Source organism: Solanum stenotomum, chromosome 12 (assembly GCF_019186545.1).
Source record: "Solanum stenotomum isolate F172 chromosome 12, ASM1918654v1, whole genome shotgun sequence".
NCBI lineage: Eukaryota > Viridiplantae > Streptophyta > Magnoliopsida > Solanales > Solanaceae > Solanum > Solanum stenotomum.
The window spans coordinates 31,219,863-31,244,723 of NC_064293.1; the positions used below are offsets into that span (position 1 = coordinate 31,219,863).

Consider the following 24,861-nt stretch of genomic DNA (forward strand, 5'->3'; position numbering starts at 1 on the left):
GTTTTTGTGGCTTATTTAGGTTCCCAGTTCTTTCAATTTCTAGTTTTTAAAATGGACTACGTTTTAGCCACTTGTCAATTACAATACTCCCTAAGCATCATTTAATTATTTTTTACAAGCACGTTTTAAGACATTTAATTATGTAATAGCAACTACGTTTACCAAATTTCAATAATTCACATTTGAGAGTCCTGTGACCACTTCAAATAATAAAAAATAGGGAAAATTGTATATAATAGCAAATTATTAATTCAAATTAAATGCTATAAATATAGTTTGATTTAATTGTACCTCATAGCAAATTGTTGCTATTTCACCTCTCTCCTGGTGAATCTCGCTCACCACTCTCGTTCTCTCCCTCGCCTCTCTCGTTTTTTATACAAACGGAAGTGTATAAAGTGCGTTTGTGTTTGTATAAAGTGAGAGAAAATTGTCTATATACATATATTTTCGTTCCCCTCTCTCCCCTCTCCCCTCTCCCAGATCTCGCTCGCCACTCTCCCAGATCTCACTCTCTCACTCGCCTCTCTCACTTTATACAAAATACGCAAATTGTATAAAATGTGTTTGTGTTTGTATAAAGCGAGAGAAAACTGTATATATACATATATTTTCGTTCCCCTCTCTCCCCTCTCCCAGATCTCGCTCGCCACTCTCCCAGATCTCGCTCTCTCACTCGTCTCTCTCACTTTATACAAAATACGCAAATTGTATAAAATGTGTTTGTGTTTGTATAAAGCGAGAGAAAACTGTATATATACATATATTTTCGTTCCCCTCTCTCCCCTCTCCCAGATCTCGCTCGNAATTAATCTTTTTGTATATGTATACCAAAGCAGATTATACAACTGTTTTTTTGTATATGTATAGCGAATTATACATATATATATGTTTGATATGGAGCACAATTATGCAAACTTTGCTATAGCATACAAATATGAATTTTGTATTTGCTATATGTGAAAGTTGCTCTAAAAAATAAGTCTTTTGTCTACAACTCTACATAAGTAAATTAACGATTGTCCACTTGTGTTTCCTGTGAAAAGAAATAGACCAGAGTCAAGAACTACGTGTTTGACTGATTCGGGCTGCACAAAAAGATATTTAAATAAGCAACTTGTTATGTGAAATTGATAAGTGGGTCTTCTTTTAATAATAATAAATGTTATTGTGACATTTTAATATTAATAAAAATATATCATGTCACATAATATATCGTGTTACGTTTATTGATGGATATTATATTTGTGTTGTGGTAGAATTTGGTCATTAGTAATTAGTAACTTTTGTAATCTCTAAATCTTCATTTCATCCATTATTCTACTCATTGATTATATGAAAGACTTCTTTACGTATAAATAATGGTGCATCTTCCTTTGTGTTGGGTAGGAGATGAAATATGTTAAGCGTGAAAAAATATTATAGTATGTAGTAGTGAAAGAGAGTTGTGACTAAGAAAAAAATATTCTAGGTCTTCAATTATATTCACTATATAAAAGAGAGTATTTATATGTTGAAAGAATTTGCTCTGTGTTATAGAGTTTTGAACTTTTCAACTAATCCGGTGTTACTTGAGTAGCATGACGTTGTTGGGTTGTTATATCCTAGAAGGGATAATCGTACAAGTTAAGAGATATATTGTTGAATTGGTACGATGTAGATTATATCGCAGTGAATCTTCTTTAAAAAAGCAAGATATATGTGCTTCAGTCCGAATGATAATTTATTTATTTTTCATTCATTTTATTTTTCAACTATATTTATTATATTTGTGATATATTACACCAACAATACAGTCATAAATTTGTCTGCAGTTAGCACGATTGTGAAGGAACCGTCACATTTATGATAATTACTTTATTTAAAGATAGATTTAAAGAAGTTTTTGAATAGATAATTTAATTATACAAATATAGGTTGGGATAATTAAATTTAGAGGGTCTGCAATACATAGTTGAAATTCTGATGCTGTCCCACGGTTTGGGGTCCAAAATTTATTTGCTGTCGTAACAATACTACTAGAAAATTAAAATTATTCAGAATTATGATGTGACAGATTCCTTCGGTTAATTAGAAATTTTAGATTTAAACTTTTCTACACAAATAAACAGAATGAACTTAGCCGTGCAGTTGGAGCTTCTGTGCCAGTTTAATTTGTTTTTGAGTATCAATAAACAAGAAGGCAAATATAAAGGCACACAACAATTGGGTTGATACCTAAATCATAATACGACGAGTAATAAAAATTCAAAAGTCGAAATTGAGTTCAAATTCAAAACCACCTTCTTCCATTTCTACTTCTTCTTCCTCCTCCTCTCCTTCGTAGCCTTCCTCCCTGGAGGTTTTGTTATGACCCTGTAACAATTTTTTCGCAATTTTCCCAACTTTTTTCACCAAATGCCTTTTCTTATGATCATCAACGTCGTCCTCCTTTTTATCTACATTGCTTTCCTCATTAATCACAGGGGTAATTTCTTGTGGCTTGTTTTGTGCTGCAGGAATATCATCATCTCCATGTTTGTGGTGTATGTGAAGCTTCTCCTCAATTTTGTGCAAAATTCTTGACATATTGCTACTCTGTATTGTATGATCAAATTGTTATTGCAGTAAAAATATATAGATGTGAATATGATAATTCGATACAAGTATGGTCTCCTCCTATTTATTGATGAATGACTGTACGGCTTTTGCTTAATTGCGCTTACTTGACAGTTGACATAGTCTTCGTTGCCTGCTTCAAGGAATTGAAATAGCAAACCATGTTCTATACCCACTTTAAATAATTGCAAGTTGCAACGTGACATTAGATCAAGTATCCAATTTTGTTAATTAATGGTGCTAAAAGAAAATTATATATATATATATATATATATCAAGATGGGTTATGCTTATGTATTTTAACCATAAAAGATTTTACTCTCTTCGTCCAATAATACTTATCAATTTATGAAATCAATAGATAATTTTACACTTAGTTCCTCATTTATCCTTATTATTAATTATAGTTATTTCTCTATTAGTACCTTTTTTAAGACATTGTATTTATTATATTAAAATGGTGATATGATAAAATTATCATTCTATTTATAGTTTCTTAACAAGTGTGCAAAGTCAATAGTAGACAAGTAAAGTCGGAGAAAGTAATTTTTTTTTATCTAAAACTCTGGATAAATATTTAGTAAAGATTGTCTACTTGCATCGTGCACAAAGAAATGGACCACGTACAGTGACAATTGAAATTAGATGATCAAATAGTAATACAATTGAAATTAGTTGATCATAAACAAACAATAAACTTAGGCTTAAATTTGGCCATCACTTGGGGTCGCTGAAGAAGCCATTGATAGATGGCATGATCTCTGGAGACCTGTTACGAACGAACTTCCTCAGAGTGTGTTCTGCATATTTCTCCCCTTCTGAAAAGTTCTCCAACACTCCTGCTGCCCTGTTTTCCTTGGTCACCCTNTCAATAGTGGACAAGTAAAGTCGGAGAAAGTAATTTTTTTTATCTAAACCTCTGGATAAATATTTAGTAAAGATTGTCTACTTGCATCTTGCACAAAGAAATGGACCACGTACAGTCAAGAACTACGGGCTGCACAAAAATATCTAAATAAGCAACTTGTTATGTGAAATTGATAAGTGCGTCTTGTTTTAATTAATATATTAAATAAATTTGTTCGTGCTTATCGTGATTGTAAAGGAACCGTCACATGTAATTTAGTAACGCCTAAGTTTATTTTGAAAACTGTTTTTTTATAAATGTACTGTTCAAAAAAATTTGACTAATTTAACATTTCTTTTTGAATTTTTTTTAAAAAAAAACAAAGAAAAGCATGTTTTTTGGGGGAAACTTACCATTTGGAAGAAGAAGTTGCAAAACTGGAAATTGAGGACAGAAAGAGAAAAGTTAAAAGCAAATGAAGAGGAAAATCTATAAAATACCTTCCGTGATAAATATGTAGTATAGTATCTTATTTGGTCGAAGAAAGGCTCTTGTTTGGTAAAGTTCAAGAGACAATATTTTTAATGTTAAAAATTCCCATAGGAATGTCAAATCAAATTTCTTCTACATCATCACTCTTACCAGATTCTTTGTAGGATTAGACTAATAATGTTGATTTTCCCAAAAAAATAAAAAATGTTGATTTTCCCAATCAAGCGCGAAAAAAATAATAATCAACACGATTGGAACTTCTAACCTACTCTATCTGGCTTAACAATAAAAAATAATTATATCAAGAATGGTTAAATTTAAGCACAAAATGTTTATTTTTTTAAAAAAAAAACAGAATATTTTTCTTAGAGTGACATTAGTTTTGGAGTTTTCTGTTTACTTCTCAGTTCCCACCATCCAAACCTTTTTTTCCTTACTCGAGGGTTATATTTTATGCTTCAAGACTCATTATTATGTATCTTGATCCATCCTTTTCGTTGTAATTGACGCAAGTGATCCATCCTTTTCGTTGTAATGTTACACAAGGTTGCGGATATCATATTACTCCCTCCATTCCATATTAATTTAATTTTTGAAGTGTTTCACATCATTTAAGAAAAGTAAATTAAGACATAAATTAAACATAATTTTCCATTTTTACCCTTATTAATTATTGTCAAACTTATGATTAAAATAACTAAATATTAATTAATCATTAATTCCAATACTAACTAATGAAAGGTAAAATTGGAAGAACACTCTAAAAGTAGTCTTGAAAATTGAATAATTAAAAATGTCTCAAAAATTAAATTAATATGGAATGGAGGGAGTGAGTCAAAAGGACCATGCATTAAAAATAAAGGAGTAAGCCATAAGAAGTGACACAATTGGAATTAGATGATCAAATAGTTAATACAATTGAAATTAGTTGATCATAAACAAACAATAAACTTAGGCTTAAATTTGGCCATCACTTGGGGTCGCTGAAGAAGCCATTGATAGATGGCATGATCTCTGGAGACCTGTTACGAACGAACTTCCTCAGAGTGTGTTCTGCATATTTCTCCCCTTCTGAAAAGTTCTCCAACACTCCTGCTGCCCTGTTTTCCTTGGTCACCCTATGTTTTGCAGAACAAAAAAACATCCGTGAACTATAGAATATATAGCAATTTTCTACTTTCTACAACTCCACTTCAATTGCAATAGGATCCAGAGAACAAAAGAGCATTACAAGTAGCAAGAAGATGCAGATCAGAGAAGTTGAAGGTCTAACTAACAATCTCCTTCTCTTGTTACAGCTTAGTTTAAAGAGAGAATATCTAATACAGTAATGAACTACCAAACTTAACATACAATCAGAACTAAAAGGAAAAGTCCATTAACAGTCCTCGTTCACGCATTAAGGTCTCCACCAAAGAAAGATTCTCTCCATTACAAGCCTAAGAAGCTCATTAAGACAGTGTACAAATTGTTTATATCTCTTATGAACTTTAAGATTCAGTGATGAGGTAATAAGCAAAAAATAAAGGAATAGCATTCAATACAAAAGAGCAAACTAAGCTGTAGAAGTAACTTAAGGGATCTCAAATCCCTATCCTTCTAAGTCATGAATATAACTGTTCAGTTTTTTTGATAGATTATTAAGCAGAAAAAACCATAGTGTCCCAAAAAATTCCTCCCACCAATGGATGGCAAAGGGGCAGGCAGGGATAAACCATCTACCTGTAAATTGCTCCTAATACAGCACCACAGTCCACACCCAGGGGCGGACCTAGAGGTTGCACCCCCTCAGAAAAAAATATGTTGTATATTTAAGGTATTTTAAGGAACTTTTATGTCTATATATTGATTTTGAACCTCCTAAAGGTAAGATTAAAGGTTCGCTTAGTGGTTGAGGGGTTCAAAACTATCCTTGAGGTTCCAAGTTCAAATCTTAGGCACTACTCTTTTTATCTCGAACCTCCTTAATGGAAATCCTGGATCCGCCAATATCCACACCCCAGCCCCACATTTCTCTACTACCAGTACACCACCCTGCCCTGAAGAATTCTCCCTGTTCAAAATTTTTGCCAGACTATTGCATTCTTTTCCGTTTTTTCTTCTTGCATTTTCGTTCTCCCTTTCATAATTGAAAATCTTTACCAACTTCTGACACATGCATAATATATACATCTGAAATGGTGTAATCTATGTTGCTTGGACTCTTCAAAATGTTGTTACACTGTGTCAGATCCTCCAAAAATGTACTACTTTGGAAGGATCAGACACTCACCTATCGGTATTTTTCAAGAGGCCGAGCAACACAGGGTGTAATATAATAAATTGCACATTCAGTCTCCGTTGATTGAAATTGTGTACCAAAAAAATTCACTTTGAGTGAATTCAACCAAATTGAGTAATTACACAAGTATGAAATAAGGAAATGCAATTTGCTGGCAGAGACACATCAAACTATACATAACCTTCATGCATTGACTTTTCATTAAGAAGTTAGCAAGTCCAAATATATCATAAAATGTACAAACTAAACACTTTTAGACAATAATTTGAAGAATCTGGCAATTCATAGTATAATATAACCTAAAACCCAACGGCAAAAACGGAGGAAGTGTTTACCTGACTTCAGGATTGATACAGACATTGCGAACCAATTGAAACCCACAAATCCCAACAGCTACTCCTACGGCTGCAAATAGTGGATACACCTATAACACCATAAAAATTGCAATATCAGTACTCCAGATCTAATCGCCGAACTAGTAAAATGCAGTATACTATTACACATACAGCCGTTGCCTCTTTGCTAGATCTATGAACCAAACAGTAAAAATAGCGAATTTCAGGACGACAAAAAAAGATAAGTTAAAGAGAGATAAACAGACCTCGGGCCTCAGCCATCGGTTAACGGTGGAGGAAGCCATGGGAAGAAGGAGCACAATCGGAAAATGAAGACTACAGAGCTCAGCTGGCGATGTTCTTCTCTGTGATTGCTACTAGTATTTATATTTCGTGTGGAATGTTCTTCTCAGCTGCAATTTGTTTTAAGTTCTTTGTACGCAAACGCCCATGGTTTTCAATACCTCCAACTAGCTCTGTTAGCCTCGAAAGACGTGACTCTCTCTGTTTCAATTTACTGTTAAATTTTGGAGATTCAAATTTTAAACTAAAATACATTCAAACATAAAAGCTTTAAATATTTTATAAATAAATTATAACAATAAAATTAAAAAAAAACTTCGGTCAAAGAAAATGAATACTTCTTTGTTGAAAGAATGTCTTCTCTTCTGTGATTTTGATAGAAAAAGAGAGGCACTCTGGTTAATTTAAATGCTAAATTTTTATATTTGCAAATATTTATTTAATTATTGGTATCTCCAGAACTTTAAAAGCATTAAAATATTGAATTGTGGAGTATTTAAGGAGTTGTTTGGTTAGAAAACTTGAGATTGTTGTGCTAAATAATACACATGGTATAATTTTTAAAAGATTATTTATTTGCAAAAATATAATCATTTTAACAAACTTTATATTGAACCTACTACTGAAAACCAATTTTTTTAACGGAGAACTATCAAAAACAATCTCTTTATCCTAAAAAGGAAAAAAGAGTAAAGTTTGTGTATACCTTACAGCTTCTCAAACCCCACTTATAATAAATATATACTGCCTATGTTCCTGTCTGAATTTAAAATACCAAAGGTTTGAATTTGAACATTATTCAAACTTCCAACAGACTGTAAATTTGAAAATACCCTTTTGCAAGACCAGCTTAGAAAATCAAATGACTGCAAGGACAAATGTGGTTAATCCCCCAATCATATGGTGGCCGCTTTACAATTCAGTTTACAGCAAGTTGGCCAATTTTCGATTGCTTTTTTCATGGCATCAATTATAAAATTGAATAGTGACTTCAAAAATTGAGTTTCTTTCGCTGCGAAACCAAGACTATCAGCCTTATTACAAGTCTCTGGTAATATATCAAATCATAAAACCGATCCACTATTGGAGCGCACACATCGTCATATTGTTGGACTCATCAACTCTGGGATGGGAGTGAAGGAAAACCAGTCTGTATTTCCTGAATGAAACGCATGTACTTCTATTCTCATTTGCGATATCAGGTATTCAAAACTCACTAGCCCAACTAATGCACATTTACACAGAGTAAACCCACTAAGTAAAGTAAAAAGCTTCCCCTTCAAAAGGTTCACCAATACTAAGCCCAAACCCAAGACCTCTTCTTAGGATGAAAATACATGTACTTCATACAACTAAACCAATACATGAATGAATGATAGAAGTAACACCTTGCCAAGAAGGGAACAAATCTTATGTTTTAGCATAGTCAGGAATTGGAGTATGTACTCTGTACAAGATTAGGGACTATACCCACTGAAATATCTAATATAAGCCTTTTCACTATACCACTTTCAGCTAGTTCACTTCACAGGGGCCGCTTGTACACAGACTGCTGATGAGGAATGCAGTCTTGGCCCCTATGTGCTCCCATGGAAGCAATACAACTCAATAAACACAACTCTACAATTAACAATTTAACATCACGAGTGAAACCCACATTTACAAGAAGACGGCTTGAATGCCATTGACAAGTATAATACAGTCAACGAGAAGATCCACAAGTAGATCCTTGTTCTGAGGGTGAAGTCAATTCAAGAGAATCTGCCACCGAGTGCTCAACCAGTTGGGTCAAGTAAGTTGTTGTACCAAAGAAACCAAGAAAATCTGAAGTACACAGAAATAAGAAGGGAATAAGAGTGAGCAAGTATTCCTTTTTTTTTTCATTTGAGATCAATGAGTGAAAAAAGTTCTTTGAAATAGCAACAAATATTGATGTGAATTACAGTAAGTACACCGAATAGACCTCCATATATATAGTGATTTGGCTTAGATAGATGGTGCATACCTTGATTACCACATGTTTAACAAGAAAACCACGCATCATCATAATAAGGATGTCAAAACACGGTGAAAGCGTTCTATTCTCTCATGGCCATGACATGATAACCTGCCAGCCGAAATGTTTCTTCTCTTCCTTCCAAGACGGTAAAAGAAATCCTCGGTGTCCAGTACATAAGAAATCTGCAAATCCTCATCTCAGTTGAATGAATTTATCCTAAAATTGTTTTTATCTAAGCTGGGAACTGATAAAGGCACTAACTTTCAGTTACAACTAACAACTACTGGTGGCAAATGGACAGATTTGGGCGGATTCAATCCGCCTATATGAAAATAGGTAAAGAAAATGGATTGGGTAAAATGGTCCGAAGTCATAACCCACTTTAATCTCCTACAGCCAAAACACTTAGTTAATTAAAATCAGTTTTTTACTCGGTACAAACCCAACACCAGTTTCACAACACCATTCTTGTTCATTTTCTTCAGGAAAAATACTGACAATCAAAACAAAATTATAGAGTTGTTAATATATTATTAAAGAGAAACGCTAAAAGCACCACCACCGCACAAACCTATTGCCATTTTACCAACTACATACTTAATCTAAACTGAAGTCCTATTACCCCCTAAACCTTTTATATTCAAAATTTCGCAACCCTTAAAACACTGACCTGTCCAAGAAAATCAGATATATAAAAATGTTTGTATACACGCGTTGAGCCCACTCCCTTCACTTTTATTTCCCTCGTTATTTCCAATTCAGTGAACCCCACTTATTTCCTTATTATTCCTTCCCCACAATCTTATACACACAATTTGGATCTCAACCTAAAAATTCTCATCCTTGTCACATACATGAAAACACCATGAAGCCATTTTAAATGCAGTAAAACAGACCTCATTTTCTACAACCTGCGACTGGGTAAAATTTTGACCAAATCCAGTTAGGTTTTTTACTGTCTAGTTCGTTAATGTCGAGGTGAGGGGATCATTGTTCGAGCTTGGATCTATCGTTCAGTGATCAAATTCCATCACTGATGAGGCTTTCCGGTCTGCGGTTTCCATTCTTCAAGCAATTTTGCAGTTCAAAGCTCAAAAGGTCCATCCCTTCTTTATTTCATTCTATGTTTCAGATACTCGGATACCTTGATTTGTCATTTAATTTGACTGAATATTTGAATGCTTTATTTGTTTTTAAAAAAGTTGCATTAATTGTAGAATCTCCAATCGGAAACTGACACATGGACTATTTAATTCAATTTTAGCAATTTTAGGTCTTTTCGTTCAATTCTTACGCACCTGCAAGAGGTGTATTCACCATCTTGGATGGGTCAGCATATACACCTTGTTGGGATGGTTCTTTGTTAGTTTAAATACAATGTTTGTTTTCATTATTACTTAAATTTTACTATATCGTTTAAATTCACCGTTATGTAACGATGAAAAGCCTCATTTTGTGTAACGACCGATTTAGTGTGAGCACGTCATTACCTTAATATTTTCTTCTCATATTGTCTACTTACTATTTAATAATCCTATTTTCTTCTTTACTTTACCTTTTTGTAATAGCTCTACCCAGTAGAGCTACTTTTCTTATAGGTTTTATCATTCAAGTTGTTGGACTGTGACATTCAGTAACGATGGAGAACAATACAATCTATCCAAACATTGTAATGTAATACGACACATTATGAAACAATACGTAACAACAATCCAAACAAGGTGTTAGGGATTACAAATTTCCAAAAATAGAAGGTTCAGGGGAGTAATAGGACGCCACTGTAGAATAGTGGGGGGTGAGCCATTTTCTCTATTCTTAAACAAATTTACAAGATATTAGTTTTAAAAATCTAATAAAAACTGGACAGGCGTAAATCAAAATCTTCTCGAAATAAATACGGTAAAAAGTAGACAAATGCAAATTGATAAGAGCATATTAATTTCGAGTAATGACGCAGCACATTAACTTTCAATTAATAAAAATATGTGTTTTCGGTCCTTTCATGTAGAAAATATATTATATTGGACAATATTTATAGAACTACATATGCAACTGCCAAATATATTGTGAAGCAACAATATAAATTCAACAGAACACATGAAATGGTTAGTAAATTATGGTAAACTTGTGAATATTCTTAAGCAAATGATTAAAAGTGTACAATAGTTTTGACTCAATTAAGTTTTAAATTGATAGGTCTTAAAGTTTCCTTAATTGGTCCTCTCCTGAATCTATACCCTCCCATTTATGTTTTTGTTATTTTGCTTCCGCATTTGTACCAATTATAGTAATTCCTCAATATTAATTCTTTAAACAAACAAAATTTTGCAGGTATTTTTGATATGTGAGATAATTTGAGCTAACAGTGATATTTCTGAATAGGAAAAAGTTATTTAAAAAAAAAAATCATATTTTTTGGCTGTAAGAATAGACCCATGCAACTGAATAGTATGTTGAGTTTGTCCTTAGTCAAATATGATGGTGCAATATCTGTCTTCACTCGGATAGTTAAAATATGGATATCCATATTATATATTTTACCCGTATTGTCATGGGTTAAAATAGATTGAAGTCCATATTTACCCAATCAAAATAAAAGTGATCCAACTCATTAAATGTGCGTTAAATGGACTGATTTTATAAATATGGGCTGAAATTACCGGCTCAAGTTACAATAAACACTACATAAGGTTAAAAGTACATATTCTTCGGGATTTGCAAAACCCACTTAAAAATATCACAAAGTTGTACCAAACATTTGCAATTTCAGCAGTTGAAGTCAAAGTAGAAATTCATGTACCTTTGATGAATTTGAAGCCATCTTACACTCCAAACCGTTTACGAGTATAATATTTTCCATCACCATGCACAAGGCAGAAGATACATCATGGTTGGTCTGCTTTCTCTTGTTTCTGCTCACAGATCTCACAAAAAGAAATTAAGTAGATCAGACATGGAAACTATTGAATGCTTATTCTACATTTTTGATACATTAATTGCAACAAGATAGTGATGAAAGTACAAAAGGAAGGCGGGAAGACGAGATGTCGTCTTCTTGAGGACTTGTAAATTCCACTTGGTTGTCTAAATCATTAGCTACAACTCTGTTACACCATAAAAACATGTTCCGTGAGCATTTGAATTTCACAAATGGCAAGGATGAATTACCAACCTCAGAACACCTATAATTTCTTACTATCCATACTGTCCAAAGAATTGAAGCTTATTCTAATTAGATCAGTCAGTTAAATGAGACTCGAGCGCAAAGGCATGTGTGCTCCCCTGCCTCCTCTCTCAAGTAAAACTTTCCTAGGGCAGTCAGGCAAGGTTTTCCAGTAAGCACCAAAAAGTATCATGATCTGCACCTCTGTCCACATGGTATGTCCATATCTGACATATACTATAGTGGAACAGTACCTTCAGCTTTAATTAACCTACAGTGACTGTTTATGCAAGGAGTCAAAAATTATACTTCTTAAGGTGGGTCCAACTCAAATTTCAACTCTAATTTTTTTCCATAAATTCGAAGGTTCAGAATACAACCCAGGTTCCACGTTCAATTTTACAAAATCTGATGAAAAATATGCAATTTGTTTTGAGTAACAAATCCAGACAGGCAAGAGTAGAATATAAAAAATGGAATATGAGTAGCCTCCACAAAGTTTAAAGGTTCCCACATTGAAAGGGTAAACATTAACCTACAAAACACAAGGCTGGGCGGACATCATCTCATACAACCCATGTCCTCACCACTCTCTAAACCAAGAAGAATGTCTGAATTTTTGGTTGAGCTCAACACAAGCTGCATTCCCCAACTTAATCTTTGGATAGGAATCAAATTACCTCTTCAGCATAACTGCAGAAGACTCTTTCTTCCCATGTTCAACAGAAAGATAATCATTATGCAGATAACCAGCAAAATTGGGGTCTACATAAACTGCAACAGCTTCAGACTTCTCACTTCCATCATCCATCAACTGGATGGACAGATGAGTCGGGGAAAATGTCTGCAAGAAGAATCACATAATAACACAGCATATTAATGTACTTCAACACGGTACCGTAAATGAAAAAGAGAGGGGTCCAAAGGCAAAAACAGACAAGTAGCGAGGGACCTACACAATCAAACCGGTAAATGTTCTCCTCATGGAGGAGGACATGAGCATCTTCGTAATAAACTGAATCAACATACTTCTCGGGTTTCCGTGATCTTTCATATTCATATAACTGAAGCAGCTTACCATCCAGTTCGTCACTTGAAACAGTTTGAAGCTAAAGTACAAATAAATAAACCAAAGTTATGGTCAAGAACCACCAAATCATATCATACCAATTACCAGATCACGTTTAAATAATTAGAGCGAAAATACCTGCTTGACCAGTTTATATATCAATTTGTCCAAAGTAAATAGCACATATGACTGGTTCCCAATGATTGATCTGCAATCATCCTCAAACTTTGCATTATCTGCCGATCCATCTAGCAAACTATACAGAGCACGTATGAATCTGCACACACACATCCACTGTTGTTAAAAAATAAGCAAGCAGATGACCTAATCAAACCAAAAGAAAACAAACTTGCAATCCACCTGGCATACGGATCAGAACCAGTATCCTTTCCAGTTTTCCATTTTGATTCAGATGACGCTGCATTCAGCTTTGCTGATAATAACCTTTCATACAAAATCTGGAAAAATAGAAGGGAAAACAAAGGAATACAACTTACACCTCTTTAGGTTCAGACAAGAAGCAAGGTTTCAAGGTAGTAAACATTTAGCAGGACCACAATTTAAAAGTAACTCTCCTCACCTGATGAAGCCTGAAAAGCACGTAGAAATCGTCATTTCCATAAAAGACCTGCAGGCCATTCTTTACACCCCCACATTGAGGTGAAACCACGTGTTTAGCAAGAGGCTTCGAAGTAAGCAAAAATCGTTCAGACATTTGAAGCACGGTGCCATCACCTCCAATAAAGTTTGCTTCACTCGTGCCCTCCACCTCACCTTCACTCTCAACTTTACCATCAAGCTCATCATGATCCACATCATCTTCCTCCTCGTGCTCCTCCCTAGAGCACTCATCAGCAGCAGACTCACTACCTGAAACATCTTCTCCTGCCTCAGAAACATTTTCACTTTCCTCATCATCAGCATCTGCATCATTATCACCAGCAGCATCTTGACAACCAACAACTTCAGCACCACCAGATTGATATTGCATACTTCCATTGCGGGAGGCACAATCTCGAAAGCCAACAAAATTGTCCTCTTCAAAGTCCCCATTAGGCGACAACTCACCTTCTTCTTTCTCATTTTTGGAGGGATCAACTGAATCAGCGTTATACCCATTAATTCTAGAACCTTCAGCAAACCCGTTATTTACCAAGGGAAGTGATCTAGAAATGTCACCCTGTGTCAAAGAAGAGAAACACATTTACCTTTGAGTAATCATATGATCATTAGGGTAAATCATACTTAACATAGTTTTGAGCTTCACACCTCTGAAGTTGGTAAGTTATCAATATTACACTTGGCTCCTTGGCCATCCTCAGCAGTACCATTACGGGGTCGTGTATCACGCCCTGGATAAGCAAAATCAGTTTGGTAAATTAAGGAACTTGGTTAAAACTAAACAACAACACCAGTAAGTCCAACAAATTCAGCATGATTAAGACAGTGAAGAAACATCCATCAATCACCACAAATCAGACATAGTCCAAATATATATATACCTGAAGTACTTTCTGATCTTGCACAAACATTATCTGCTCCGACGGAAGCAGCTGCATCAGAACTAATTAAGTGTTCACCATCTGCCGCTAATCCATCTTCCTTGGGGTGAGCATCTGTATTTGTGACGCTTGTCCTGGAAGAATTTAGTCGTTGAGGGGAACACTTAGCATCTCCATTGCAGACAACTTTTGATTGCTTAGACTTAGTAGTGTTAGCATCCATACTAGGACTTCCATCACTTTCACCAATGCTAGTTCCATTTCTCTTCAAACCATGATGCTTCGACAAGACATCATCGTCAGCAGCCTCAGAGCCATGAAGACGATAAGTGACACCAAACATTGGCTCAAGAAAGGTGGTCCATAACCTTAGTACTTTATTTAACTGCTCTTCTGTGGAACAAACCTCTTTGCAAGAATACTTGATAAATTTGTACAAGTCTTCATGAACTTCAGGATCAGAAAATTCAAAATCAAGATGAGGACTTATTGGATGTCTACTACCAGCAGCAATAGCAAGAATCATGTCATCTTCTTTCAGCTTTTGATCCTTAATTTCTTTGATCTCCGTCACTAAGGCTGTCAATCAGAATCATGAAACTATAAGAAACAACTCCAGGAAACATTTAACTTAAAATATCAATGTTGATACATTGAAGATTAAACAGTCATGCGATACTCAGGCTTCACATTACTGACTGATCTCACCATCAAATACTTGGAACTGTGTAGCAGTAGCACACAATAAATAGGAAAAAACATACCGCAAGGAAACTAGAATAACTAGGACCAGAGAACAGGAGGAACATACTTGAAAAGTGTGACAAGCTCACTAGAACAAGCAGTCTATATTTCTAAATAACGGTAAGACATAAATGAAGCCTGTAGCTAGTACATCAGAATGCTAGTAGTATCTGTATAGGAAATAAAGGCAGAAAAGAACATACACGAAAGTCCAGCTTTAAAGGCTAGCATGTATCAAGGGAGTGAATATCCAATTAAAATGTGAATAACGTTAGATAGTAACTCGAAAAAAGAGTAAGAGAAAATACTATTACATGCAATGATTCAATAACTATAATGCTAGTTCTGAGAGAAAGTATTGGCAATGTTGCTACAGATGATATCAAGTAAAGTCGCTAGAATTAGAAGAGGATGATTGCAGTGTCAGTAATTCACCAACTTGTTGTTCGAAGTCATCTAACTGACAAATAAAACAGGTTTTACAAGTCAAACTACAAAACTAAAGCAGCAGATCTTCTGCATGGACGAAAGTAGTATGTTCGGGCTGCGTCTATCTCAAAAATAGAAAAGAAACAACATATTTGACATAGTAAAGGAAAGAAGGAATTGATGGCTTGTCCTGAAGGTGTAAGAATTGAAAAGAATGGAAAGCTTTGGAACCAACAGAACAAATGAATAATGGAAGGCACACAAACATTATGGTGCACTAATATAAGCCAGATAGAAATAACATTTGTTATCGCCATATCACCATGAAAAATGCAGGTTGAGAATCAAAATAACTGTGAGAAAATCCACAGTGAAAACCATGATCATCAAATACAAACTGAACGCCGGAACTCACATTTGGTGCTAAGGTTCTTCGAATCTTGTTGCTTGAAATAGAAACTTCGGTGGTCAAGTGACTTGTAATGGTTCTTAGAATAAATTTCAGCCCAGACTTTGTTGAAGTCTGAGCGACACTTTGTCCACTCCTCCTGTTTCTGCTTCAAGCGGGTTAATACAACAGGCAGCGTAAGAGATGGGTTTTTCCGCAAAATGTCCATCACATCCAGACCATGATCACCATAGATCCGTTCAATGCACCTTAAATTCAATGCTGCATAAAGTAGAACTTCATGTATCAGCAAGCTACAGATCTACATATCTCTTATGTTAATGAACTGAAAAAGAAAGGGAGGAGCATCTTGGTGATATCAGAAATGCCAAACCTGTGAAGTGGTCTTCAATGCGGATTGGGCCATCCGCACCAACTGAATTGTCATTAAGAGAATTCAATAACTCTTCTGCACGCTTAGCGGTTGAACTCACTGACTCCAATAACATGTCTAGCTCAAACCTGATGTTAACGGAATAACCATCATTATGAAATACAGAGGAAAATCACTAAGCAAGCCTTAAGAGAATATAAAAACATAAGGTTTTGAGTCAATAAACTATTTCAAGAACCATATACATTTGGTAGTTCTTATTTGTCATGATAATTGCAGCTAACAAATGAGAGATGAGCTCGTAGAAGTAATATGAAGGCCAGATTTTCTGCACTCTTCTAAACTGATTGTTTCCTTCGGATCTATTTTGTTTTCTAATATTCATCATACCCAGGTTTCTCTCTTTCCCTTTCTTTTTCTTTTCTCATTTTCTTTGGTTTGCAATGGGTTAGGCTTAACCCGTTAACACTTGTTAAGAAACCTACCTATCATCTTCACATCGAAACAGACTTTCTTCATACTGGTTTCTACGCATGTGCTTGAATGAGTAGTCCTCACTTCCTGAGGTCACAGATACCCAGTGATCATTCAACACTTGAGCGCCGAGCTCTGACCTTTGGCTCGCTGTAGGTATCGGATACTGCCGAACACAGATTTAACAAGTTCAAGTTAATATATAGTTCAGAATGGATAGAGATTCCTCCACATAAGATCTTATCAGAAAGACAGCGAGAGCAATTTCTTACGTCTTCAGGAAGAAGTCGATAACTGGGAGTGCAGCTCTGACAGTTTGAAAGGTCAAGCTCCTGAATGGATTTTCCCCAGTATTTCTCCTTGTACCGGTCCTTTTCCTTACCTCCATCAATTTCACGCTTCTGTTCTTTGTCTTTCTCCTCCTCCTTCACCGACTTAGATGTATGCCCTTCATTCCACAAAGATTCTGTTATTAACAGAAGACTTCATCAGACTATAGTGGTAAACAACAGGCACCCAACAAGACAAACAAGTGATTTTTGCTTTCTCTCTCTGTTCTTTTTCTGCTTTCTTTTGCTTTTTTTTGGTGGTTAAGTTTCAGGTGTTGTGCAACTTACTTTTGCTCATAACACCTGCAAGAAATCCATCTGCAAAGTAGGTATAATTCAGAGTCCCACATATGTAACATTGAAATTATACAAACTTAAAATACTATAATTACCAATTCGTTCGCAGCGCTCCAAAAATTCATTGAATCCCTCCATAAGATCAGGATACTTTCCAAGTAAATCAGCAACCTGAAATAACCGTTTCTTACAAATTGTAATGCTTAAATGCAAATCATTTAGTAAATGATTTCAAATATTGTAGTGTCATTCAGCTAGTTTTCCATCGCAAGGCGAGGATAAAGTGATCACCCTTGGCTGGATAACTCAGAACCAATTTGTATTACTAGCATGGCTTGTGCCTAATCAATGTCCATTACTCTATTATATGATATATTATATTTTTGAATGTCTCCTATCTGTTAGATAAAACAAAGAAAGATCACTGCAATAAAGGAGTAAAAAGTACAAGATAGACATACCAAACTTTGTAACTCCTTTCTTGTAATTATTTCTGTACTATAAATATGGAGGCACTTTAAGAATGCCTGGTAATCAGTTGGACTGCGTAGTCTCTCCTTTACTCTTTCACAGAAAGTGAACTCTTGGCTATACATATCTGGCATGATCACAGCAAATCATAATTCAAGGTCAATCATCAAATCTAATGACACTATGCAGTAAGCAAAAATTATATATTAAGAACTCCAAAATGAAACAACAAAGTGAAACTCGCAGGTTAGGAACACGCTCCACCAGAACAAAGGAGCAAGGCCAAGTTATAGCAAAAATGACACGAATTTTTTTTAAAGGATCACCCTTTGAATTTTCAGCATAAGATGGAACTTTGTGGTTAAAAATGAACTAACAACAATCAGAACTTCAAAACTCAAATAGAAACCAAAGGTAAATGAAAATCATACAGCAAAACAGACTGTACTGAGGGGTCATAAACCTAAAGAAAGTAAGGGAGAAAAAGCTAAAGAACAAATCATATACAAAAGCATTAGCCTCCTTATATAGTAACGATCAGAATGCTAGTCATGCACTCACTTTTCACGCCATCTTTATCATCGTAAGTGCCTCCAAACTCTTCAACCCTCCGAGCAGATTTCCTTTTATCAGTAATGCGGTGCATGCTTAAATCTCCATTATTCTCATTATCAGGTTCTCTGTAATCCTGATCACGACCTCTGCGGTCCCTGTTCTCTTTTTCAGCACGCCTCTTTTGCTCTTTATGCAACTTCATCATTGTTTTATCATCCTCCATCTCAGGGGGCTCAACACTAAGATCACGTTCTGCATGAGGATTGATAATTCTATCCCGACGAAAACGTTGCTAGAACAAATAAATGGCAGACTTGTCAATATGGCAGTGGAACAACTAGGACTAAGAAACTAGAATTAGATAACAAGATAAATTATAGAATACCTTGTCCATGTTTGATTGCCGAAGCAATGGAATAGATGAGCTCCTCTCATCATAACGCTGGAAAGAAGGGCGGCCAAATAATGTTTGTGTTGCTGATGCAGTACCTGAATTATCTGGCAGGAATCTCGTAAACTCATCCAGCAAATCCGCATGGTCTTCAAAAAGGGCTGCAACCTACTCATATACAGAATAGCGAATACATTTAAAATATAAAAAAATTCTATCATATTTATGCACCAAATATGAAGTGTAGTACCTCCTTGTACACCTCAGTGATGCCCTTGTGTTCCTTCCTATACATGTTCAATATGTCTAGAAAAGACTTGTACACATGATCATCATTTTGGAAACGTTTCTGCAGGAATCAGAACCCTCACATATTATTAGCGAATTTCCTAGCAAATGAACTGAAATTATTATCACTACAATTAAAAGCACCAACACCATCACCTTTATTTTGTTCACAAAGCTGATAGCTTCTTCAAACTCAACTGTTTTCTTTGGAGGAGCCTGTTCTTCATCAGTGAGGGTTATTTCATAGCCCTTTGGTAAGAAAGTATTGAAGCCAAGGATCAAATTTGGATGCCCTTTAAACAAGTCCTTAACTCTTGCTATGACACCCGCAGTGTCAATTCTGTGAGGGAAAATCAAAATAATTATGCAAAAGTACCCCATGAATAATTGGATTTGGAGATTACCTTCTTTTTTGTTTGTTTTGGGAAAAAGAAAATGAGAGACGGAAGGGCAGACAGCAAACCTTTGAGCCTTAAAGTCTTTCATAACATCAAGGAACAAGTCATATTTCTCCCTTTGGTCTTGAAACATGTCCTTAACTTCCTTCAAATAAGACAATGCATCATTAGTTGTCAACTTTTGGGTACTAGCACTGGCACCAGTACCCCCTCCACCAGTGCCGCCACCACCACTGCCTCCACCACCAGCCCCACTTCCAGGAAGCTGTGATTGGCCGTACCTGCGTTGGGAGAAAAAGAAAAAATTATACAAAGAATCAAACCAAAAGCCACCAATTTTTTTGCTGTAAACCATGTAATATTGACGATTTTCCTCCCATCATATACTTTAACTGGGATTAGGTATAGTTATCATCCCCTCTTAACGCCTTGATTAATTTGGACCCACAAGTCATAGTTTTAAATTCTTCGCTCAAGATTGTCAACAACTTAACATAACAAAACCAAATAAATACTGCTTTGTTTCTAGTTTTCCTTTGCCCAAGAGATTGACTAAAGAAGTAGTTCTAAAGAAAAATAGGAAAACAAATTTGATATGGTAAATCCACCCCAGACCCGAGCCAACAGTGGCCTTATTCCACTTCGGTCCCTTGATGTTTCGAATCCTCAGAAAGCCCTTTCCACTAACCAGTCCCTCCCTTAGCAACCCATAGTTCCATTTCTGGGAAATCAAACCAGTCTCCTTAATTGGATTGTTGATGAAACAGTCTGTTAATACTTAAAACAGTTAAAAAGAAAGATACCAAATTAAATCCACCAAATTAAAAGCAGCATGCATAAAGATTAAAACTTTAATTTAAACATCCCCTAGAAATTCTCCGAGGGTTAGAAGTAAACAAGGATATGACCTAAGCGCAAATCTTTACGTATGGCGGAAGGCTACATCTATCAACTTCTGATCACAGAAATATTAGCCATCATCAACCACATAGAAACTAAAAGTCTCTAATTTACTCAAAAACTAGTAAAAAAATTCAGCAAATTCAAAGCCCAAAAAAAAACTTATCATAACAGAGAACTTTTCAACACCAAAACGACCTGATTTAAACCTATAAAACTCCAGAAACACAAAACGAGAAGAGCTTACGATTCTCCCTTTGAAGAACCAAATGGACGCTTAAATTGAGGATTAGCATAGCCATCCTCCCTTAATCTCTTCATAGCTTCTGCAAAAACAAACAGTAACAAAAGCTAGTTCTTAACAGTTCAAAATTCAAAACCGAAAAACAAAACCAAAAAAAAAAATTAAAAAAATTACTCATCTCATTATCTAGAAACTAGAAAAACTCACCTTTGAATTATTTTTCCTCCTCAGATTTTCTGAAGAAATTCACAGCAGATCTAACTAGTGGTTGAAGAGAAAAACAGTTCAAACGTTTGGATCAAAAAAGAAATAATTGTTATTCTCTATGATTTTCGCCTTTACTCCTTTCTCTCTCTAACGTCGGAGGAGAAGAACACAAAAACAATTTTGAGAAACAAAGAGGGTAGTGAAAATGTATTAATTAACATTAAAGAAAAAATAAAATGAGTATTAACTATGGTATTATCTTTGTAACGTGACCCAGTTTTTTATTTACTCCACTAATAACACGATATATGATAAGTATTTTTTTTTTCAAAATTAATATGATTTAGCAAAAGGGCTTCGGTTTTTTCAAATTTCTTGCCCTATATTTTGGGCTTTAAATGTGTTCTTGCATTTGGGCTCAAGTTGGGTTTTAGGTTATGGAAAAGCCCAAATATTTTTCAATGTTCAACTTAAATCAACTTGATTGATTGATAGGTTTATGGTTACGTAATGATGAAAAGTTTCATTTTGTATAAATAGAGATTTGACTTGTCTTGTAAAGTCCCATAAAATTTCAATATTTACTTCTATATTGCAGGTTTGTGGCTCTAAATTTGCACATCTGGATTATGAGAAAAGGGATGAAGGACATATTAGGTCTACCTAAAGTGCTTGCATAAATGCGAATTGATTTATCAAGGGTCGTGGTAGAGTGCTAAATACTTCTTCATTCTTAATCAAAGGTCTTGGGTTCGAGTCCCTCGAGGTATAGAGTTGTTTTTGTTATGGAGCACTTTACCCCTAATTTGGGACTTCCCGACACGAATCCAGATTCAGTCAAAATTTAACCCACATTATGGGACTTCCCGATGCGAATTTAAATTTAGTCGAACTCTAATATGGGTACCGGACAACAGTTGGGAAAACAAAAAAAAATAAGAATTGATTTCTTACCTAAATTGTTAATTCAAGTTTCGTATAATTCCGTATTTTATGAATTAGTCGAATTTGAATTTATTTTATCACGCTTACTAAGATTACTATACGTTGGACTATATATATATATATATATATATTTAAGATAAAAGAGTATTTGGTTAGCTGCACAAATAATCGAATAACATCTTATTGGCGGTATCAAATATTATTAATATATTTAGTGGGAGAATTAATGTGTTATTACATGAATTCTTATATTAAATCTCTTAAAGACTAGTATAAGATAAGCAATTTATGTATGCATAATAAATATTATAATTTTGTATATACTCATCACAATTTTTGAGGTGGAGCTGCCTGGAGCTAAATTAATTATGCCACACTAGTAATTAATTAAAATATTGACTGACATTTTACCAGGATAAGTATACACTACTTTGGATAAGTATATATTTAATGAAAATTTTGAAAGACACAAACGGTGAGGTTGAATTCTTTGACCAAATTCAACTCCCACTTTATGACATTCTAGACAAATTCTTTGGAAAAAATCAAATTGAAATGTGTATTTAGATTTTAGTACATATTTTAGTATTCAAATATTTATTTAGATTCAGACGTCTTATTTTATTAAAAATAAATAAGGCCTAAAACAAATTTAATAGGGTGTTGTCTTTAAGATTTGATATTGTTTACCAAATAGCGTAACATTTTGCTCGATTAACTTATCGCACATAAATTTATCTTTCATGAATAATTTATATCAAAGCAAAATTTACCTGATTTCTACTTGAAGAATAATAAAGGTGAATTCATTTATTAAAATAAATAAATACCCCTAAACAGAGAAAGATTTTGACCGACTTGAGAAGTATGATTTCACTATATGATTACACAATCTTTCTTTATTAACACTAAAAACAATCACATAAGTGAATTTTTGAATCAAAAAGTAGCATCAATATTGTTACATATTACTCTGTTTGTTTCATTGTATGTGTAATTATTTAATTTGACATGATTGTTTTTAAAAAAAACTACGATCTAAAACAATCCTTAAATATTTGTGTGAATTGTGATCATTAAAAAGAATTGAATTTTAATACTAAATTGTTTCTAACTATAATAAGGTGACATTACTTTTTTAGATGAACTAAAAACAAAAGGTTATACAAAAAATTATGAGACGGAATATAAACCAAAAATTCTAAAAGTTCGCTCGAAAAAATAACGGTAGCTTGCCAAATTTATAGAAAAATTTACCTAACTACACAACTTTTGTTTTTATATTCTCTACCATTTGAAAATATTACAAAATTTCATGTTTTCCTATTCTCCTCTCCTTTTACGGATACATCACTCACAACTCTTCTAACCCAACGATTTTTGTTGTTATTTTCACCCCTAAAATCACTCTCATGTATTAGCAGTTACATCATCACTCTATTTTTGAATTTCAAATCTATATATATTCTCTCTTCAGTTCATCGATTTCAAATTCCTAAAGAGGTAGAGTTTTTTCTTCAACAATTTTTTCTTTCCAGTTCTTTAATTGTCGTTTTTTTAAAAAAATAATAGTTTTTTCATCTACAATTTTCTGATACATATGGATTATGCTCCCTCTTTTAATATTGGGCTTACCCAATTTGATTTTGAGGATGAAAATTTTTATGAAAGTAGATCGAAATAACGAAACAATCCATTAATCATGAAGAATTTGAGAGCGGAGAAATCGAAGAAGGATGCATACTCGAGTTCTAAATCTATGTTGAAAAAACGCGCCAAAAAAGGGGGAAAAGTTAGATCTGCCATTATACGGCCATCACTATCAAAAATACAGATTTTCAATATATCTCGTTTACTTTTACTCTTAAATTAGTGTTTGTAGTGTTATCACCGATCTGATACATCACTTCTACAATAGCATTTGTTTTATGCAATGAATCATGTTCATATTTAAGGTATTGATACATAACTCTAATGTTGTTGTATCTTCGATTAGTGTTTATCATGTTCAGTATAAATATACTTGATATATAATCACTACCTAATGTATCATTTACATGTATCAAATTATATAATGTATCTTCAATCTTGATACATAAATCATAATGTTCTATAACTGGAGCACAGTGTATCAGATCCAACAATATGTATGTTATACATATCAGTGACAATCTTTCACTACTTGATACATACACCCAAGTTTATTCAACTAGAAGGTTATGTATATGTATACATTACCCAATAAATACACCTGATACATAAACTTTAATGTTTTATAGCAAAAACACCGTGTATCATTAATTGATGTGTAAATAATACATAATATATATCAAATTCAATAGTTTCAAACTTTATTGCATGTAATATACATATCAACTGATCACCATTGTGTTATGTATCACACACAAAAAATGTTATTTGGAACAATTACATGTATAATGTATTTTTTTTTTTATAAAATACAGTATTTTCAAACAAAATAAGATACATAAATAGTAATGTATCATGCACTAATTTTTTAGGCATGATACGTAAATTCAAATTTATACTAAATGTATGTGATGCATAGCAATTACCACACAGTAATGTATCGATCTCAAACTTAACATCTTATGGGCAACAATTACTATTTAATGTATCTAGTAGAAATATAACACTTATTAATTTAAACAAGATACATAAATAGTAATGCATTGATAAATCTATTCATCTTGAAAACATAATTCAAAAAAGGCGAAATGGTCTGGTGAACCCTTATACTTATATCAGTTTGTATTCTAAACCCTTCTACTTGCACCTTTGTCATCTGGACCCTTAA

At 34.1% G+C, this 24,861-nt stretch overlaps 4 protein-coding genes across 7 annotated transcripts in view; 1 reads left to right on the top strand and 3 right to left on the bottom strand.

Annotated features, from left to right (window-relative positions):
- The first annotated feature begins 743 nt into the window (after positions 1-743).
- LOC125848021 (pectate lyase-like) overlaps positions 744-24,861 on the top strand; it is a 159,425-nt gene continuing 135,307 nt past the window's right edge. The window contains exon 1 of the mRNA XM_049527796.1: positions 744-749. The gene's annotated coding sequence lies outside the window, so the exon portion shown is untranslated. The remainder of the gene's footprint in view (positions 750-24,861) is intronic.
- LOC125848017 (uncharacterized) lies at positions 2,172-2,762 on the bottom strand. Its single transcript, XM_049527792.1, has 2 exons — positions 2,706-2,762; positions 2,172-2,577 (listed from the first exon to the last, which is right to left on the bottom strand). The coding sequence occupies exon 2, from the start codon at positions 2,566-2,568 to the stop codon at positions 2,248-2,250; it is 321 nt and encodes a 106-aa protein (XP_049383749.1). The 5' UTR covers positions 2,569-2,577; positions 2,706-2,762; the 3' UTR covers positions 2,172-2,247.
- Positions 3,238-7,035, bottom strand: LOC125848020 (uncharacterized). Of its 2 annotated transcripts, none has more exons than XM_049527795.1 (3): positions 6,820-7,031; positions 6,554-6,642; positions 3,238-3,463 (listed from the first exon to the last, which is right to left on the bottom strand). In XM_049527795.1, exons 1-3 carry the CDS (start codon positions 6,856-6,858, stop codon positions 3,316-3,318), a joined length of 276 nt encoding a protein of 91 aa, XP_049383752.1. In that variant the 5' UTR covers positions 6,859-7,031; the 3' UTR covers positions 3,238-3,315. The 2 variants fall into 2 exon arrangements, with proteins under 2 accessions (XP_049383752.1, XP_049383751.1); XM_049527794.1 differs by lacking the exon at positions 3,238-3,463 and adding an exon at positions 4,754-5,055 and having other exon boundaries at positions 6,820-7,035.
- On the bottom strand, positions 8,254-21,290 carry LOC125848000 (paired amphipathic helix protein Sin3-like 2). 3 transcript variants are annotated; one of them, XM_049527774.1, is made up of 24 exons: positions 21,099-21,290; positions 20,895-20,973; positions 19,813-20,028; positions 19,506-19,689; positions 19,312-19,410; positions 19,056-19,229; positions 18,677-18,962; positions 18,106-18,242; positions 17,740-17,815; positions 17,636-17,665; positions 17,291-17,466; positions 17,030-17,184; positions 16,545-16,672; positions 16,178-16,432; positions 14,590-15,168; positions 14,357-14,439; positions 13,668-14,267; positions 13,448-13,545; positions 13,226-13,364; positions 12,975-13,127; positions 12,699-12,862; positions 11,656-11,779; positions 8,862-9,037; positions 8,254-8,680 (listed from the first exon to the last, which is right to left on the bottom strand). In XM_049527774.1, the coding sequence occupies exons 2-23, from the start codon at positions 20,966-20,968 to the stop codon at positions 8,900-8,902; spliced, it is 4,068 nt and encodes a 1,355-aa protein (XP_049383731.1). In that variant the 5' UTR covers positions 20,969-20,973; positions 21,099-21,290; the 3' UTR covers positions 8,254-8,680; positions 8,862-8,899. The 3 variants fall into 3 exon arrangements, with proteins under 3 accessions (XP_049383731.1, XP_049383730.1, XP_049383729.1); XM_049527773.1 differs by having other exon boundaries at positions 11,656-11,767; positions 17,291-17,484; XM_049527772.1 differs by having other exon boundaries at positions 17,291-17,484.

Bases quoted from the DNA above. Each gene is read 5' to 3' on its own strand.
- LOC125848017 (XM_049527792.1), bottom strand. From the start codon at position 2,568: ATGTCAAGAATTTTGCACAAAATTGAGGAGAAGCTTCACATACACCAC.
- LOC125848020 (XM_049527795.1), bottom strand. From the start codon at position 6,858: ATGGCTTCCTCCACCGTTAACCGATGGCTGAGGCCCGAG. The intron at 6,643-6,819 runs GTCTGTTTATCT...ATGGTGTTATAG, and splicing joins ACCGATGGCTGAGGCCCGAG to GTGTATCCACTATTTGCAGC.
- LOC125848000 (XM_049527772.1), bottom strand. From the start codon at position 20,968: ATGAAGAGATTAAGGGAGGATGGCTATGCTAATCCTCAATTTAAGCGT. The intron at 20,029-20,894 runs GTAAGCTCTTCT...CTCCCAACGCAG, and splicing joins GGTTCTTCAAAGGGAGAATC to GTACGGCCAATCACAGCTTC. The intron at 13,546-13,667 runs GTGAGGAGAGTT...CTATTTTTCCAG, and splicing joins TGCTTTTCAGGCTTCATCAG to ATTTTGTATGAAAGGTTATT.